The sequence below is a fragment of the Rhinolophus sinicus genome, chromosome 14 (genome assembly GCF_057876585.1).
Source record: "Rhinolophus sinicus isolate RSI-liver-muscle chromosome 14, RSI-T2T, whole genome shotgun sequence".
Taxonomy (NCBI): domain Eukaryota; kingdom Metazoa; phylum Chordata; class Mammalia; order Chiroptera; family Rhinolophidae; genus Rhinolophus; species Rhinolophus sinicus.
Window position 1 is genome coordinate 327,798 of NC_142514.1, and position 18,998 is coordinate 346,795.

General features: G+C 60.3%; 1 protein-coding gene across 1 annotated transcript in view; it reads left to right on the forward strand.

The window, feature by feature from the left end:
- The window catches only part of TTLL10 (tubulin tyrosine ligase like 10), a gene marked incomplete at its 5' end in the record, with an annotated part of 46,574 nt that overhangs the window by 21,119 nt on the left and 6,457 nt on the right, over positions 1-18,998 (forward strand). The window contains 11 exons of the mRNA XM_074334339.2: positions 10,395-10,460; positions 12,138-12,559; positions 13,169-13,249; positions 13,328-13,466; positions 13,605-13,723; positions 13,830-13,959; positions 14,775-14,846; positions 15,354-15,439; positions 15,801-15,972; positions 16,947-17,118; positions 17,572-17,712. Of these exons, the coding sequence (XP_074190440.2) occupies positions 10,395-10,460; positions 12,138-12,559; positions 13,169-13,249; positions 13,328-13,466; positions 13,605-13,723; positions 13,830-13,959; positions 14,775-14,846; positions 15,354-15,439; positions 15,801-15,972; positions 16,947-17,118; positions 17,572-17,712 (1,600 nt within the window). The remainder of the gene's footprint in view (positions 1-10,394; positions 10,461-12,137; positions 12,560-13,168; positions 13,250-13,327; positions 13,467-13,604; positions 13,724-13,829; positions 13,960-14,774; positions 14,847-15,353; positions 15,440-15,800; positions 15,973-16,946; positions 17,119-17,571; positions 17,713-18,998) is intronic.

Below are 18,998 nucleotides of genomic sequence, written 5' to 3' on the forward strand. Positions count from 1 at the left end.
CGTTATAGAAATAGTTGGGCCTCTGGGACCTCTCTGCTGGTTGGGTTAATTACTGGGCTGCCTGTTGTTTCATTATGGGCCCTTCCGCAGGGACGGACCTGAAGTCAGAAGGGTCACTTCCCCAAACTGTCCCTTCCCGCCCTGCAGCCACAGGCTCCAGGTCCTTCCAAACCCCAACAGGAAACTTTGAACCCCTAGTCCAGGGGTCTCAAAATGGGGCATTTTAGGGGCTGCCGCAGCCGTAGCCACCAGGCCAGTCCCCACCAGGCCAGTCCCCACCCAGTAGCTGGTTCCTTCCCAGTAGCGGTGTTCCCCCCCTACTCTGCCACGGCCCCCCACCTCCCACGTATGGGTCCATGCGAGATAGGCCAACTGGGGTCCCATGGGAGTAGTGTTCCAAGGGTCCAGGCAGAGCAGAACCCCCACTGCTGCTACAGCTGGGGGCTGGGGCCTGCGGCCTGCGTGAGGGGCAGGCACAGCTTCTGCCCCTTGTCTAGGAGGCTACAGGCCCAAGGGGCAGGGGCCTTTGTCGAGCTGCCCCTGGGCAAGCAGAGCGTACAGGCTGTGACCCAACGCTGCCCCCTTCCCATCCAGGGGATTGAACAGGAGTGGGCGCCCTGCCCCCAGGCTGGCTTGCAAGCCCCATGGCAGAAGCTCTCTGGCCTGGTTTTTGTTCAACCTGGGCTGCCGGCAGGCGAGGCGGGGCAGGAATGTGTGCGGGGCCTGCTGCCTGCCCGCCCTGCTGCGTCATGTAACTGCCTCCCTCCGGCCTATGGGAGCCCGGGGGACACACCTGTCGGTGGCCAGGAGCGGAGATTGGTCGGGCGTGAGCAAGCACCTGCATGGGGCGGGGTGAGGCTCTACATGTAAGGCGAGCCCGGGGCCGCCGTCTCTCCCCTGCCCTGCCCTGCCCTTCGCTGGCTGCCGCAGAAGGGCAGGCCGCCGCCTCCATTGTTCCCAGCCACTCTCCAAACTTGCCAGAGACCAGGCGAGCTGCCACCTGCAAGTGTGGAATTCAGCTTGTCCTGTGCGCGGAGCCTCAGCAGTGGGAGGCAGGGAGCTGGTCGTCCCCAGAGGGTGGCAGCCCCCTGGTCCTGTTTCTACGAGGCCGGACCGCGGTTGGGGCAGGTTGGGCCGAAGCCAGACCTGGGTCCTGGGCTGTGGACCATGGGCTGACAGGTATTTGGGGCAACTGGTGTCAAAGCTTCCCCAGTGCCTGCTGTGCTGAGGCCTGGTGGGTCCTGGGCGCAGGGACGCTGCTGGTCACGCTGGGCTGGGGGCAGGGAGAGGCCTCCCGCCCCCTCCTCCAGGTGCCGAACCTGTTGGGGCAGGTAAGAGGCGGCGGGGAGCCTGCGGAGGCCGCTCTGCAGGAGAGCCTCCGGGTGGACCCGGAGAGGACGGATGACCAGGCAATGTACCCGGCTCAGGGTCAGTACTCAGGGAAGTGTGGTCCTTCTTCTCCGAGGAGAAGGTGGGCCCTCAGGCCTGGCCGTTGGTTGTCGGGTGTGGAGCCATCTTGGGCCGGGCTGTTCAGGGTCCATAGGCCGCGTGTGCCGGGCCAGGCAGGCGTGGGCACCGGGTGATGGGGGTCTCACCCCACCCAGAGGGCAGCTGGGGTCCATGACCATAAGGTTCCCACCTTCCGCCTGGACAGAGGAACTTCTGGAAAGCTCCTTTCCAAATCAGCCACTGTGTGTGGGCTCCGAATGTCCCTTGTTCTCTCAGAGCTGGGTGGGGGGACTCGGGGCACTCTGTTCTGGTGCTGGGCTTCTGGGGCTTGCCCATGGGGAGGGCTTGGTTTTGGGGTGGCCACACTGGGTGGGTCGGAGCGCGGGCAGAGCCGGTCTGGCCCTGACTGTGGCTGCTCCTTGCAAAGCCGGAACCAACTTGGAGAAGGAGCGGGCTGGCCCCTGGCCGACACGATTACTCAGGCCAGGACCAAAGTCTGTTCTAAAGATTCTTGACTTAAATGCAAAATGGCACTGCTGCCACCTAAACAGCTCATTCTGGTAAAGTCTGCCGTGCAGCCCCTAGAGCCGCTTTCACAGCCCAAATCACTGGCTTTCTTAGGACGGTTATAGTTTAGGGGAGGATGACATCACAGGGGCATAAGGCTGATCTTCTTTGAGGCATGATATAGAATTCATTGTTCTTGAACAAAACTTTTAAGTATGCGATGTTTTAATTAATCCAGTGGGAGCATTTTAGCCCTTTTTAGGCTGAGTATTGGGGAAAATAGGTTGGTTTTGTTTTGTTTTGTTTTGCTTTTTTCTAGTGACCCAGATGAAGTGCTTACAAGTTAGAGCAATTGGCAGGACATTGAATTAGGCAAAATATGTTTTGCATTTATGAAAATGCAAAGCAACTGTAAATATGGACACAGGCTGTGGTCCATTTCAGACATTTTGGTCATTTGCAAATATCTTATTTGCAAAGTCAGTTTATAGGAATGCTTTTGGTGAATTTAAGAGAAGGCAAGGAGCCACCCGCTCCTGAGGGCCCGATCTGTTCTCTGGTGTGGGGAGCATGGGGTGCGCCCCCAGGAGGCCCGAGAAGCGATGTGCTGTGTGGGGGAAATGGCGGCGTGCTGGCGGAGCTGAACACCACCGGGCGTGAAGACCTCTCCCGCACAGGGGTTGGGTTTCAGCGCTTTGTTCTCTGTGGGCCTCACCATTGATTAAGGCCCGTTGGGCAGGTTAACCAGTGAGTGAGTGTTTCACGCTGGGATCGGGTTCCCGACCTGCCGGTGGTGCCCTCCTGGTGGGGTGTTTGCTACGCCTGGTCGCTGTGGCGATGATTAACCATGCCGACAGCCGGTACCACGACAGGCCGCGGACACAGGCCACGTTCATTTTCACTTTTCATTTCAGCTGCTCAGAGTCTCGCCTGGCACAACGGGCTGGGCCCTTGACCCATCCGCTGAGCTGTACTGAGGCCCAGGCCAGGCATCGGCCTTTCCTTTTGGGCTCACAGGTTCTGAGTTCTGGAAGAGAGTGGGGTTCTGTCCTGGAACTTAGGAGGGAACATTCTGTTGCCTGCCCGCCCAGGCCTCTCTGTCTGTCTGTCTGTCTGTCTCTCTGTCGGGCACCTCTCTGCCTTCTAGGTGAGGACTCCTAGGTGCCCACTAGCTGATGAGCTTGTGGGCAGCCAAAAGTGGGGGTGCCCATCCATTTGGCTTGTAGCCAGGTCGGCTGTGGGCCTGTGGGGTCTCTTGGGCCCTTGACGCGCCTGGATTAAGGCTGGCCCTGAGCAGCCAAGGGCACAGGGGACAGCAGGCTCCAGCTCTGGAGGCTGGCCTGTGCTCCGTGGGCTGCTACAAGGGAGGGACGCTGGGCACCCACTCACATCCCTTCTTTCAGCCCCATTGCCTTTCCCCTGTGGCCTGGCAGCTGGAAGTGGAGCTGAAATTTAACTCAGCTCTGAAAGTGAAGCCTAGAGGTTTCACTTAGCTCAAGAAAAAGGGCATTGCGTTCCTGCAGCACACTGATTTTACGGGGCCGGGGTGGGAATGGGGGCCCAGGGCAGGAGGCTGCACTTCCCACCTGTCTCCCAACACTGGGCCTACGTTAGGGTCAGGTCTTCTGGGAAATGTCTGCCGTTCCTGAGGACGGAGCTGGAGAACCAGGTAGACCTGGCTGAGTCTGGGGGTGGAGTGGACACAGCCTCTGTTGTGGTCAGCCTGGCAGCCTGGGGGGAATCAGTACAGATCCCCCCTCCCCCCCGCAGCCTCTGTGGGTGGAAGGTGCCGGAAAACTTGAGCTGCTCTGGCTGGCTCTCTAGGCTCAGATGCCACCTGTGCAGGGGACAGACAAGGGACAGGAGGGAGAACAGGACCCCTCAGTCTCCCCAGGGCAGGGTGCCAGAGTCTCTCATCTCCATGCAGGGACCCCAGGTGTGGGGCCCCACTTCCTCGACCCCCGCACTCTGAATACCCTTGTCCTGGGGGTGCTTCCAAAGACTGGCTTGTCCCTTGCAGGCACCTGGGGACTGTCATCCTCCTTTCTAAGTGTAGGGGCTGCTGACCCATCTGCTCTGGGCTTGGACACCAGACCAGTGGGCACACAAGCCACAGTGACCACCAGGCACAGGCTGGGCAGGGCTACCCCTCTCACCCCTCCTGCAGGCCCAGCACCACCTCACCCTTGGACCTCGTGGCCAGCGGTGGCCAGAACCCCAGGGCCCCGGAGCAGAGGGGCAGGCAGACAGCCCCATCTGTGACACAGCTGGTGAGGCAGCACAGCGAGTGGTGGGGGGCCCTGGGCCCTCGGGACACCTGCCCTGCTCGGTGGGGAGGGGGAGGGAGCCCCCAGGTGCCATCCTGCCTCCGGAGCCACGGCCTGCTCCGTCCTCATCCCAATACCCTTCCTCATCCTTGATGAGGGCAGGAGGGGCTAGGCTGCATAGCTGTTGGGGCCGTTTCAAGGGGTAGAGCCCCACGTCCAGCCACAGCAGCTCCACGGGCCTCAGATACACGGTCACGGGGACCCCTGAGGTCCATGCCTTTCCCTGGCACTACCCAGAGGGAGGGTCCTGTCCTGACACTGACCCATGGGGCTGCCATCTTCCTGTGGGCAGGACACCCTGGCCCCCCCATCAGGTACCCACCCCATGCACAGTGCTGGTGGCCCCACTGGGCAGGGACGTCACCCTGTGGTCTGGGCCACCAGGGACTTCTGGGTACTGTAGCCTAGCCTTCTCTAGGCTGAGCCTCCACAGATGGGACCTTCCTGGTGCTGTGGCCTCAGGCACTTGGGGCCCTCTCTTGCGCCCCTGCCCCTCCCAGCCTCCTCCTCACCGCAGTGTCCTAAGAGAGCGTGTGTCTGCCTCAGGCTGCTGAGTGCCCCCACATCGAGTCCCTTCTTGACCCCAGCCCGGGCGGCCCCCAGACCCACTTCGGGGCGGCCATCGCCATCTTACTGGGCAGCATTGGATGGTGTCTGGTCTCTAATACTGCCTGGTAATGATGACGGCGGGGCCCTGCACGCAGCAATGGGGCCGCCCCCACCCAGCCTGAGCCCCAGACCCCTCTCTCCCCATGCAGGCCTCACGCATGTCCCCACCCTGTCCTACCTGGTGGCTTCTGGGTGGGGCTATGGGGCAGAAAGTTAACCTTTGGGCAGGCCCCTCCTCCAGCCCCCCAGAATGAAAGGCTTTCTGCAGCTGCACTGAGCGCCCCCCCCCTCAAGACAGTGATCCAGGATTGGGACACTCAGGTATCCATCCCCACCCACGGGGCCTGAACAGGTACTGCATCACACCTGGTCGTGTGGGCGGGGCAGAACCACAGCAAAGGCTCTGAGTGGGTGTTCAGTTTGGCCTGGACCTGGCAGTGGGCCTGGGGGTGGTAGGCGAGGTCCAGGCCCCATGTCTTCACTCTAGACAAAGCAGGAGGAGTGTGCAGGCCTCCCACCTCGGGTCCTCCTGCCCAAGGGCAGGCACCACATGTCCCTCCCGCATCCTCGGGCCGAGGTGCACCTGGGCCTCTGTGGGCATCTTACCGGACAGTGCTGGATTTCTCGGCTCGACTCTAACACTGTCTGGTAACGATGTTCAAAGGTGACCCACCGCTCGCTGCCAGGAAGCGGCCCGAGGTCTCACCATCCAGAGTCCCAGACTCCAGAGCGGGGCTGGCTGTGGGGTGGGCAGACGGCCTGTCTCAGCCCAGCCCACCAAGGGTGGTCTTGGCCTGCCTGTGGCACCCCCCCCCCATCTTCCTGCTACACTGGGGACACAGGACAGGGTCTCCATGCTCTATTTCCGCCAGCTCCATCCCGGCTGGGCTCTCCCAGTGACCTGACCCCCAGGAGAGACCATTAGGGCCAGGACACTGGGACTGGAGCAGGGCCATCCTGAACGTCAGCCTCGTCCTGGGGGCCTGGAGCGTGCCCCCAGCACACCGCCAGCCTGCCCACCCCCGAGGACTTTCCCCAGAATTGGACAGCAGGCCACACGGGGAAATGCACTTTATGCCTCGTACACAGCTGGCAGCAGGCTGCTCCACCTTCCCTTCTCAGCCCTTCCCGTCCAGCACGCAGGGACAGGTGTCCACTGTGATCGGCCTAAGGCACCCCAGCCACACTCACCGTTGGGAGCTGGCCTTGCCCTGAGCGGCCCCAATCAAGTGGGGTCCGCAGTGGGCATGGGCCTCTCCCACACCAGGGCTCTTACTCTGAAAGGGGGGTGCGCTCCCTCTGTCCATGGGGGACACAGGAAGGACACAGGTGCGTCCAGGTGCCCCTGCCCGGACCTGCAGTGGACGTTCCGTGCTGTTTCCCTGACAAGGACAGTCTCCCCCCTCCAAGCCCGCACCATGTCACAGGCGAGAACGGGAACATTGTCTGAAATTCCAAGGCCAGGATGGCCCTTGGTTTTATGTTTTTGACCTGAAGCCAGGACTCCAGCTCCCAGACCTGCCGGGCCAACATGCACAGGGGTGGCCTTCTGGGCCCTGGGAGCCCCACCCTGCATGCACAGGGCCCCAGGGTCTCTGGGGGAGGAGGGTCTGCTTCTGGCCCCACTGTTACTTATTAACTGAGCACTGAGTCAGGGTCAAGTGCAAGGTAACCAGATGCCCAGCTGCACCCACAAACACATGTGCCTTGGACCTGCATGCTGGGATCGGGTCTGGGGCAAGGTGGGTCCTGAGAGGTTCCAGTCAGACACCAGGCCACGGTGCCCCTGGCCTCTGCAGACTCAGGAGGGCCCAGAGGTCTTGCCGCCCAGCTGAACCCCCCCCCCCATCCCTCGGAGCGCGGCAGGACAGGTGGTGGGAGAAGCTGCCCCTGGGCCCTCCTGGAAGGGCCACCAGACTCGAGGCCGCCTGTACTGCAGCCTGCGATGGGCGTCTTACCAGACACGGTTAGACCTGGGTCCTTCTGTCTAATACTGTCTGGTAATGCCGTTCATCCACGGCCTGGTCGCCGCCGGAGGGGCCCCTCGCCGGACAGCAGGTGGGGGACAGCACATAGGGACCAGCAGTGGCCCTGAGCCAGGTGCTGCATGCCTTGAGTCCTCCCAGGGCTCAGGCCACACTGGGACTTTCCCAGCCCCCAAGACCCTGACTGGGGGAGCCCTTTGACCTCGTGGTGGGTTCTCTCTCGCAGCCATAATGGATTGTTGGCGTAATAAAGGTGCGAGGCTCAAAGCAGCTGGCTTCTGTTTACCTCAAGTGCACAGGTGGTGGGGCTGTCAGGGCACAGCCCACCCCCACAGCAGCCCCAAGAGCCCCACACTGAGGGTCTGCCAACAGATGGTGCAGCCACAATGCTGCTGGCACTGCCACTGGGCCAGAAGAGATGGGGGTGCAGTCAGTCCCACCCCGAGCCCTCTCCAGTGAGGTGACCTCGTCCTTCACCCCCCACCTGTACCAGGGAGGGGGTCCTCAGGAAGACAGATAGAAGCAGGCCCAGACCCTCAAGCCCCCACCCCAGGATGGGGAAGAGTACCCATGGCCAGGAGTGCCCCCAGAGAGCCCCAGGCTGTCCCCTCCCCACCCTCAGCCTAGAGGAAAGAGCTCAGGGGAGGGAGGGGTGAGATGGGCAGGGGTGCAGCCACCTCTCCTTCCCTCTACGGGTCTCAGCTCAGGGGCCCCATTGGGTCTTGGGTAGTCAGGAAAGGGGCATTGTGCAGGTGCCATGAAGCCCCCTCACCCTTCACCCCACCCCATACTTTGGCCTGCCACCCACCAGCTCTATTCTGCTCTCCTCAGGACAGGCTCACTGCCAGGTCCTCTGTCTAAAGCTGTCCCCAGAACCAAACTTCTGGCGCTGACCCCACCCCCAGCCTCACGGCTGCCCCCTAAAGCCCCTCCCTTCCCCTGAGAGTTATGAGCAGGTCCCAGGGTCCTGATCCACAGCTTTGCAAAGGACCCACTAAGGTCAGAGCCTCAGATTCTGCACAAGCACGAGTTCTCTGCGGCTGGAATTGGGCTGCAGGGGTGTCCCCCGCCTTCCCTCACTCGTCTCTCCCTCCCTCCCTGAGTCTTTCCTAAACACACTGCACAGCAGTTGTAGAGCAGGAGGAAGGCAGGGGGAGGGGCAGGGCACCCTAGGAAGGCCTGTCTGAGCAGGTGACCAAGGGGGGACCATGCAGATACCTGTAGGAGCCAAGCTGAGAGGCCCAGAGGCCAGAGGTCACCTGGGACCAGCAAGGGGTGTTTCCTGGTCCAGCGTCCAGGAGGCTTGGCCTGGCCCTAGCAAAGGTGCCAGCTCCCCATGGGGCCAGAGCCTGACCTGCCTGGGAGATCACTGCTGCAGGAGGGGTGCTGGGCCTTTCCCAGCTCAGAGGGGGGCTCCTGCTCCCACACACACGGCCAGGAGGCCCCCAGCTGCCCTGTGGACGTGGACGCCCAGCCCACATGCGCAGTGAAAGGCTGTGGCTGGGCGGCACTGTGCCGTCCAGTTTTTCGGGTTATGAGGCAGTTTTCAAGTTTGAGCTCGATGTCACTGCACGCAGGGGGCCGCCTCCCCAAAACCTGAGAGGAGCCAGCAGGGGTGGGGGAGGGTGCCCCAGGAAGGTCTCTCTGAGCAGGTGACTCAGGGGGGACCATGCAGACATTTGGTGCTAGGCTGGCACTGGAGCCTGGGAGCCTCCAAGGGGTCTGGGCCCCAAGAAGTAATGTAGGAGGGGGCACGGGCTCCCAAGGGAGGCCAGCCACTGCATTCCGAGGGTTGGTGCTCAGGCCAAGGGGACAAGGAGTGGCCTGCAAGTGACCAGGAGCCACAATGACCCCCGCTGTTGCCCCCCAGAAGCCCCAGGCTGGAGGGCCACCAGCTCCCAAGGTCAGGATGCCCCAACCACTCAGTCAAGGGCTTGGCCATTGCTCTCCACCCCTCTTCCCCCTCCAGGCTGACCTATGGCTACCACAGGGCAGAGCAGGTTTCAGACCACAGCCCAGCAGGACTGACCCCTGACGGCCCCTAGCAGTAGGTACAGGCAGGCATGGAGCTTGGGGGTGCAGCTGCCTCTGTGTGGGATCAGGGAGGCCTCCATGTAGTGGGGGTGCCACTTGGGACCCTCAAAAGTGAGGAGGGCTTTAAGAGGGGTATGCATCCTCCAGTGCCACCAAGCAAACGCCCCAGACTGGGTGGCCTGGAACAGCAGAAATGCATGCTCACAGCTCAGGAGGCAGTCAGAAACGGAGCTGGGATGAGGGCACTCCCTCCAGAGGCTCTGGGGGAGGGTCCTTCCTGCTTGTCTCAGCCTCAGGAGCTATAGGTGTCCCTGGGCTGGTGGCCGCATCCCTCCCACCTCTGCCCCCTCTTCACGTGACTTCTCCCATGTATCTGCTCTTGTCCCTCTGCCTCCCTTTTATGAGGACACTGGTCACTGGACTTAGAGCCCCCAGATAATCCAGGAGGAGCCCGTCTTGAGATCCTTAATCACATCTGCAAAGACCCTCTTCCCAAGTGAGGTCACACGTGCAGGTTCCAGGGCTTAGGGTGTGGGCACACGTTTTGGGGTCCCCATTCAGCCCTACAAGAAGCAAGTAAAGGCACTCAAAATGGACACCCTTGTGATCCACAGAGGCTCTGGAGGGGCCTCAGGAAGCAGAGGTACAACCCTGGGTGTGAATACCCCCACCCTTGGGGGAGCCCCACTGACTATTTTGTGGGGACCCCACATGCTGGGGCTATGGTGAGGGAGCTGAAAGGTAGCACTGAAGCACAGTGAACACAGAGAACGTCATGGGCTTGGGTCTGGGTCTGGGCATGGATTTGGGACTCTTGAGAGGTTCAGAGATAATCCTGGAGAGAATGGAGGGCCCAGCTGGCCCCACCTGGTCCTAGTCCCTCCCCACCCACCTGCTCGCCTCTGGGCCACTAGGTCCCAGGTTGCTGGGAAGCGGTTGCTGGGAGACGGTTGCCAGGTCACCACTGTTGTTTCCCCGTGCCAGCTTGTAGGGCAGGAGAGGGGCAGGTGGGCCAACAGTGGGGGTCCTAGCTGGGCATGAGGGTGCTCCTATTGTCCTGTGCCCCTGCCCGGCCACCAGGGACCCTGCGGGTCAGCTCAGGACACTGCCCAGGAGCAGAAAGGAGCCGAGGGAGAGGAGGGCAGGGGGAGGACCCATGTCCCCAGGACCACGGCAGGAGGGGCACAAACCCTCATGCCTGGTGGCAGAGAAGGGTGTGCCCCCTGGGGGTGGCAGCCCCCCCAGGGCGAGCTCCTTTGCCCAGGACCAAGTCTGTCTCCCAGATCCGATCCCTGGAAGGGCGGCCTCTTGACACGTGTGGGGACCTACGTCCCTACAGACAGCTCTATCCTGGCCAGGAGGCTCCAGTCCGTCAGACAATGTCAGCACCTCCATGGTATCCCAGGATGCTAAACGTGTATTTTGGGGGACAGTGTGTGGCAGAACACTGATGACTTCTCGTTGTCTTGGACATTTCCTTCAGGTTCACGAGGGCCTTTCATGCATCACACCTGGGTCCTGATTCCCGCCGGTCGCTTTACCTGACCAGGTAAAAAGTTTATTATTTCAAAGTTTATTATGGAGTTCAGTTTTTCACTTAAAGCCCTCCCTGCGCTGTCTGGACACGCTGTCCGGGGACGTCCACCATGGCTGGCCAGCACACTCGTGCCTTGGGTCCTCCTCCTGCCCCCACCTGCCCTTGGAATGATCTTCAGAGGCTCTAAAAAGTGCTCACCGGGAAAAGGGAGCAGGGACCCTGGCTGCCACCCAGTGCCCCATCCCACCCTTAAGCTCCTGCCGCCATGGGACACTGCCCTCCCCACAGGGCCTTTGTGTTTTTTTCTTAATCTTTGTTAATTTGAATGACAAGATAACTCATGGCCTTATTCTTTGTGAAAGTAATAAGTACACAGTTCAAAAAGCTGCAGAGAGGCACGAGGCTTATAATGAAAAGCAGCGTCCCCGTGCATGTGGCCACCTCCCTACGGCCCACACTCCGTGACAGAGGTTGCCCATGGACCACAGTGGGCTAGCACAGCACCGCAGAGAACGCCCACGCCCAGCCGGCCTCAGGGACCCAGGCCTGGTTCTGCATTTGCTTGTTTTTCTGCCGGTGGCTGTGTGTCCTCTCCCGCTGTGTGCCTAAACTGCTACGCCCACCTCACAGGTGAGGTACGGGACAACAGACATTAGGAGTCCCCGAGGGTCCCCTCCACTGTTCCAGAAGCGGGTCCTCTGGATGCCACGTTAACTCCACCTCCCTCCTGTTCCCAGCTTTGTGTTCTCTTTTCTGGGCCGTTTCCTGGCCTTGAACTGCTGACCTGTGTGTTGCATTTCTAATTTCCAAGAGCTCTGAGCAGGGCGCCTAGCCTCCCAGGGGTGAGGCGTGTCCTACCCCCACCCCAGTGTGCTCTGGGCGTGTTTCCTTTGGCTTCTGTGCCACCCCGATGTCCCCCCTCCTCTGCATGTGTGACTGTCTGTGTGTACATCTGTGTATCTGTGTCTCTGAGTATCTGTGTCGACCTCTCGCTCACACCTGGGGGGCCTCCCTCCGATGCCTGCTGACAGTGCTGTGGGAAGGTATTGAATGTCAGCGTCTTGGGGGGACCCCTATCCTCAGCAGGACTCCTTGGACCTGCTGTCGGGTGCTGGGAACCATGTACAAAGGGGCTGGGGTCTCCCAGACATGTGGACAGTGGCGTGTGCACACACAGGCCTTCGGGGGGTCCAGCCCAAATACTCAGCCTCTTCCAAGGAGCCCTCCCTTTCTGGCTGGGATGGGGCTGGAGGGGGCGGGGCTGGAGGAAACGGGGCTCAGCCTGCGAGCTGGCTCCTGGATCTTCCTCTTCTGTCCTGACGTCAGCTGAATGAGACTAAGGCCTTGCTCTCTGGTCAACATTCTCTGTCGATCAGCTGGTTGGTTCGCAGTGACTGTCCCCTTTGGAGAATGACACCTCCTCCGTCCTGCCAGCTCCCCATGTGCTTCCCTCTCCACTGCTTGTGTTTTCAATCCTTTGATCCTCGCCTCCTAAGCAGCCCCAAATGTGGAAGGACCCTTGAGGGGAAGGCTAAAACTCCCCCAAAATGCTCCTGAGTTGGCCACAGGGGAACAGGGACTCAAACAAGGCAGCCACCTGGGGCAGAGCAGGGCAGCCACGAGGACCTGCGGTCCCTCAGACACTGGGCCCCTCCTGACCTGAGGGCCTCACGGTGGCCCTCCTTACAGCTGGCACTTCGGCCACAGAGCACAGCGACGCCAGACAGACAGTCCCTACAGGGGCGGCCTCGCCTGGGACAGGCAGGATGCAGAGACGGCCCTGCCTCCACCCAGGAGGGGCACTAGGCCCTACAGTCACCAGGGAGACAGGAGCCTGCCGCCAGTGGAAACCCTTATCCAAGACCGCAGGAGGCGCCCCTTCCCTGGCAGAGTGGGCCTGACTGTGCGCCGGGTCCCAGGGCTAGGACCACGGACTGTCCGAAGGTCCCGCAGAGGGGTAGGGGCGGTGTCTGACGCCCCCAAGCCTGGGGGCCAAAGCCACACCCACTTCACCCACCATCGGGGACTGCCTACTCGAACCCAGGTCAGCACCAAGAGAGGCAAGCGGTCAAGGATGGCAGGGTTCCAGCGGACCCGCCCGCGGGTGCCAGGTGAATACAGCAGGGGGATGTATTCTACCCTCTAGGCTAGGGCTTCCCCGAGGACAAGCACCCCATCCCAGGAAAGGTGTTCACGGGGGGTGGGGTGGGCACACACAGCCAACCCTGGGAGGGGGCCACATGGGCAAAGAACTGGGGTGTGAAAAGGCACTGGGAGGGGACACTGCCACTGTCCTCAGTCTGGCTGGCACCCTGCCTGCCCCAGCACCCAGCCTGGCCTGACATGGGTCACCCATGATGTCATTATGGACATTGTGACCCCCACCCTCCTGGGCACATGCCTGCACCATATCTGCCCCCAGCGCCAGCCTTACATTCTGCCCCCTCCCCTGCACAGAGCCCTGACCCTGCCCACTCCAAGGCTGGTGCTGGATGCTGGCAACTGTCCCCGGTCTCCTAGGAGGCGTGACAGGCCCAGGCCCCCTGGTCAGGCCTGAGCCTGGGATGAGATGTACCGAGAGGGCTGAGGGAACTGCTTGGGGGCTGCTAGAAATGGGTGGGACACGGTCAACTAGTCTGGGGCCCCCTGGGACTGGGCTCTGGCCAGATTCTGAGTGGGTGCTGCCCCAGCCACCCCCTCAGACCCCACCCCATTCACAGGCTTGGCCCATGAGAGATCGATGGGGAGCAGCCAAGCAGAGGGGTTCCTGCATCAGCTAAGCCAGCTGGACCAAGATGCAGGTGGGCTCCAGCAGGCGCTGGGAGGGGCGGGAAAGCCTCTGGCCAGGCCACAGCCTCTGACCACCCACCTGTCCGCAGACCTCCTGGATGACGAGGCTGTGGCTGCCAGGCCCCAGGCCACCCTCCTGGAGAGGCACCTGCTGGGTGGGGAGAAGCAGGCGCCCAGCACGGGGGGCGGCCCCTTCTTCTACATCGGAGGCACCAATGGCGCCTCAATGTGAGTGGGGCCCGAGGCCAGGCCCAGCCCCTCCACCCCCAGGGCCTAACCCAGCCTTGGCTCTGCTATCTGGGGCTGTCTGTCCCCTCCCGGGCATGCACACCCCTTCCCAGAGTCACAGACGCCCCTGCCCCACAGAGTCAGCTCCTACTGCAAGAGCAAGGGCTGGCAGCGTATCCAGGACGGCCAGCGGGAGGACTACACGCTCAAGTGGTGTGAGGTCAAGTGCCGGGACAGCTACTGCAGCTTCCGTGAAGGTAGCAGGAGGGCCAGGGGCTCCGGCCTCTCGGGGAAGCCATGGTGGCCAGGTGGCAGGCGCCCTGCAGGGGTCGCCCAATGCTGCCCAGGGCCTTGTCGTGCCAGGCAACCAGCTGCTGTACCAGCTTCCCAACAACAAACTCCTCACCACCAAGATCGGGCTGCTCAGCGCCCTGCGGGAGTACTCGCGCGTCACCAACAAGATCCACAAGGTGGCGCTGTGCGCCCAGGCCAAGTAAGCCCGGCCTGCCCACCCACCACACACCCATCCACCCATTAAAGCAACAGCACCACTACACCGGCCAGCCAGCCCACCCCACTAACCCACCGTCCCCCTCCCCTCGGCGGTACACCCACACATCAGACAGGTCAGTCATTCACTGGCCCTGACCGCCCTCCATGGAAACTGTCCACCCACCCATCTTCCCATGGACCCATTCAAGCACTCACAATCTGTCTCCACCCCAAACACCTGTCACCCATTCCAATCACCTACCCCCACAGCCCACGCAGCATCCTTACACACACCCACCCCAGAGCCATCCACTGGTGCCCCTCATCTAGTCATTCATGGCCCAGCACACCCGATACCGTCCACCCCCCTTCCTGTTCCCACAGATCCTTCCACATACAGTGTCCATCTGTGACCCTCCACTCACCCAGCAATGCCTAGGCCACTTGGCATGTCCATCTGTCCACGTGTCCACTCATTTGTCCAACCATTTACACATCTGCCCACCCACCCAACCAACTGTCCACCCCCACCAGGCTGGCAGCTCACCCCCGCCTGGTCACCCAGGACACCATCTTTACATCTGTGCATCCAGGCACCCACCTCCTCCCCACATGTTTCTATCAGCAGCTCTCCCCTCCTCCCCTCCAGGCGACTGTGTATCCACCTGCCCATCCATCCAAAATCCATGTATCCAACCACCCACCTATCACCTCAAAGCCGCCACCCACTCCCCACCTCTCCAGACCCCCACCCATCCACTCTCCACACACTACTGAGTGGACACTCAGGCCAGGCCGTGTCCCTCTGGGGTACAGATCTGGAAAGGATGTGACACCTGTCCTCCAGGAGCTCACATGGACCAGCCCAGAACGCCTGGGGCCACAGAGGTAGACGCCCTTAGCCCCGCTGGGAGGGGCCATTCTGCCCTAAATTGAAGGATGGCCTGATGGGAGATGAGAAGGGGTTAAAGGGAATCCCAGGCCAGGGGAAGAGGTTTGGACTAGCCCTGGGCTGGGTGTTCAGGGATCAGTGCTGAGAGCGAGCACTGCCCTCACCTGGGGACACAGCTCTGAAATGACCGCTCACAAATGTCTACGACCTGCAGGTGGGGAAGAAGGGGGACAGTGGGGGAGGGGCCAGGCTGTGGGGAGGCAGCCTGCAGTGTGCAGAGAAGCCAGGTGTACAAGGAGCCAGAAAAGGCTGCTCTGGCAAGGGGAGAGCTGAAGGGCGGGGGTGTAGAGGAAACCGGGGCCCTTCGAGCCCAACTCGGCGTCCCAGCGGCCACTCTCCCTCCAACCCCCCACCCCCCAGGTCAGGCCCCTAGAGCAGCGGCCAAGCTTGGCAGGGAGGGAGACAGCCCTCCCTGTGTCCTCCCCACCCCCCTGCTCCCCCAGGATCCTCAAAATGGAAGAATTTTTCCCAGAGACCTACCGTCTGGACATCAGGGATGAGAGAGAGGCTTTCTTCAACCTCTTTGATGGTGAGAGGCCGCTGGAGGCCAGACCTGGTCTGGGTAGACGGCTTCTGGGTTGGGGCGTGATTAGGGCAGGGCCAGGACGAGGTGAGGGTGTGGTCAGGAAGGGGAAAGGTGGAGCCAGGTGGGCGAAGTCAGGGCGGGGGTTATGACTGGGCCTTAATACAGGCTGGAGACTGGTAGGCGCGGAGCCATGGCTGGGTGGGCCGTTGGGGCCGTAGCTTGGCGTGGTCCTGGCCGAGAGCGGTTCGAGCTGAGGGGTGTGTTTGGGGCTGGGGGCATGGTCATGGTTGGTGGGCGTGATCATGACGTGGGGGCGGGGCCGGGAGCGGTGGGGCTCAGTGGCCTCAGGTGGCGTTCTCTGCAGAGACCCAGATGTGGATCTGCAAGCCCTCCGCCTCCAACCAGGGCAAAGGCATTTTTCTGCTCAGGAACCAGGAGGAAGTCGCCGCCCTCCAGATCAAGACCCAGAGCGTCGAGGACGACCCCATCTACCGCAAGATGCCTTTCCGGGCGCCTCAGGCGCGGGTTGTGCAGAGGTGTTGGGCGTGGACACCACGAAGGGCGTCGGTGGGGGTGGGGCTGATCTTGGGCCCCGCTGGTGGTGCCTGTGAAGGCTCGTGGGGATCTGGGGCCCACAGAGGACCCCTTGGCCTAGGAAGGCTGCTGTGCCCCAGCTGGGTCCCTGTTTGGCTAGCAGAGGGGAAGGCGTCACATCCAGTCAGGGTCACAGATGACATGGTTCCCCCGGACAGAGGCTCCTGGACATCGGGGTGGGCAGGGAAGGCTTGGTCAGTTTGTCCCCCAGCCTGGGCCCTGGCCCTCTGTCCTACAGGAAGCTCACCCTTGGCAGGTCTCCCTACCGCCAGTCTCTCCCCTGTCTCCTGCCCAGGCAGCCACAGCCTTCAGGTCTGCAGCCAGAGCTGACTGTCCCTCTGTTGATCCCTCTGCCTCTGGATGGGGTCCATACCTAAGTCTCACCTGAGGGGCACAGTCAGGCCTCAGAAACGTCCCTTTGAAACTCCCCACCTGCCTGTGTGGACCCCACCATGTCACAGCTGCTGTCTGCTGCCCCTCTCCCCCTCCACCGCTGGCCCTTAGCTGTTCCAAGCTGCTGCCTGCAGCCTCTGAGTCTGTAGTCCTATAGCTCCCTTCACCTAGGATGACCCCTCCGTGCCTCTCCAGTGCTACTCACCCTTTAAGGCCCAATGTCAGCCCTCCTCCTCCAGGCAGTCCTCCCTGCCCAGGGCCCAGGTGGCTTCCACCCTCCCACCCCCTAGAAAGAGCTGCAGCCTGAGGCTCCCAGACACCACAGTGGGCTGAGATCTAGTGCTTCTCTCACCTGTTCAGGCTCAGAAATGTCTCCCTACCAATGGACACTGCACTCAGCCAGGGGAGGGAACCCACAGGTCACACCTGAGGCAGGTGGCGGGAGTGCTGAGGAACTGGCCCTGATGAGGGCAAAGGGACACAGGCCAGGCTGGCCACGTGCTCAGCCCTCCCGTGGCCCCAGGTACATCCAGAACCCTCTGCTGCTGGACGGGAAGAAGTTTGACGTGCGCTCCTACCTGCTCATTGCCTGTGCCATGCCCTACATGGTCTTCTTTGGCCATGGCTATGTTCGTCTCACCCTCAGCCTTTACGATCCCCATTCCACAGACCTCAGCGGCCACCTGACCAACCAGGTGAGGCCCCTTCTTACCACCTTGGGACAAGATCACTGCTCAGGAACACAGAGAGTCCAGCTGTAGACATGACTCAGGCTCAGAGGTGGTCTAGGCCCCACGATGGCCTGGGCCTGCAGTCAGCATTACCTCTGACCTTCAGCCATGCAGGGCATCCTGGTGAAATGATGGGGAGCCCTGCACCCCGTTCCCTCTAGGTGTGGATGAGGTGGAGGGAGGGGTAGGAGCCTGGGCCAGAGGTCTCCATGGGAGGTTCTTCATGGGAAGAGTGTAGGCAGAGCCCTCTGTGAGGATCGGCTGAGAAGGACTTGGTGGGAGAAGGTATTGTGGCCGGGGGCGGGGGGGGGGGGGGGGGGGGTGTGTCTCAACAGCAGGGTCACTGCAGGGTGTCCTAGGGGCGGAGCTTCTGGGGCCTCTGGGGCAATGGTCTCTAGGTGCCACTCTGCCCCCCAGTTCATGCAGAAGAAGAACCCCCTCTACACGCTGCTGAAGGATGACACAGTGTGGAGCATGGACCACCTCAATCACTACGTCAACGACAAGTTCAGCAAAGCCAAGGGCCTCCCCCGAGACTGGGTCTTCACTACCTTCACGGTCTGTGTGCTCCTCACTCATCCCCGCCTGGGGGGAGGGGCCAAGGGTCAAGACCCCTTAGGGTATATAGGAGGCGGGCAGTGTTTCTGGCTGTACTGGGCTGGGCACAAGGTACGTCCCCGGCCACATCCAAGTACTAGGGGTGGGAAGGACCATCTGTACTAAAGAGTGTGTCTCTGGGCGTGAAACTGGGTGGGGGAAACTGGCCACTGGGAGCTGTCTCCATCTCTCTTTCTTAGATCATTCACATGACATAAAATTCACCATTTTAAAGTGTATAGTTCAGTGGGTTTTAGTATATTCATAAAGTTGTGCAACTATCACCACTATCTAATTCCAGAACAGTTTCATCTTCCCTGAAAGAAACCCAGTGCTCATTAGTCATCACTCCCTGTTCCCTTCCCCCACTGGAATCACACAACATGTGGCCTTTCCTGGCTTCTTTTACTTAGTGTAATGTTTTCATGATTCATCTAGGTTGTAGCATGTGTTGGTACTTCATTTCTTTTTACAGCTGAATGCTATTCCATTGTATGGATATGCCAACAGTTGATGGACATTTGGGTTGTTTCCACTTTTTGTCTATTATGAATAATTCTGCTGTGAGTGTCCAAGTTTTTGCATAAACGTATATTTTAAATTCTCTTGGGTATATACCTAGCACTAGAATTGCAGGGTCATATGCCAGACTGTTTTCCACAGTATTTCATATTCCCACCAGCAATGCGTGAGGATGCCAGTTTTTCCATATCTTTGCCAACAATTTTTCTCTTTCTTTTTTTCAATAGTCATCAAGTGGGTGTGAAGTGGTATTTCATTGTGGGCTTGATTTACATTTCCCTAATGATAATGATATTGAGTATCTTTTCTTGCGTTTGTTTTTCGGCTATCTGTATATGTTCTTTAGAAAAATTTCTATTCAAATACCTTGTCAATTCTTCCTTATTAGCATAAAAAAGCTCTCATATTTCTGGGTGCTAAACCCTTATCAGATATGTGATCTGCAAATACTTTCTCCTGTGAGTTCTTTTTTCACTTTCTTGATACTGTCCTTTTTCGAACAAAACTTTTAAGTTTTGATGAAGTTCAACTTATCTTCTCTTTGGTTATTCTTGCTTTTGGAAAGACTTATACCAATGTTTTCTTCTAAAAGTTTTATAGTTTAGCTCTTACATTTAGGTCATAGACCCACTTTGAGTTAATTTTTGTATAGGGTGTGAGGTAAGGGTCCAACTTCATTCTTTTGCATGTGGACATCCCATGTCCTGGCACCATTTGCCAAAGAG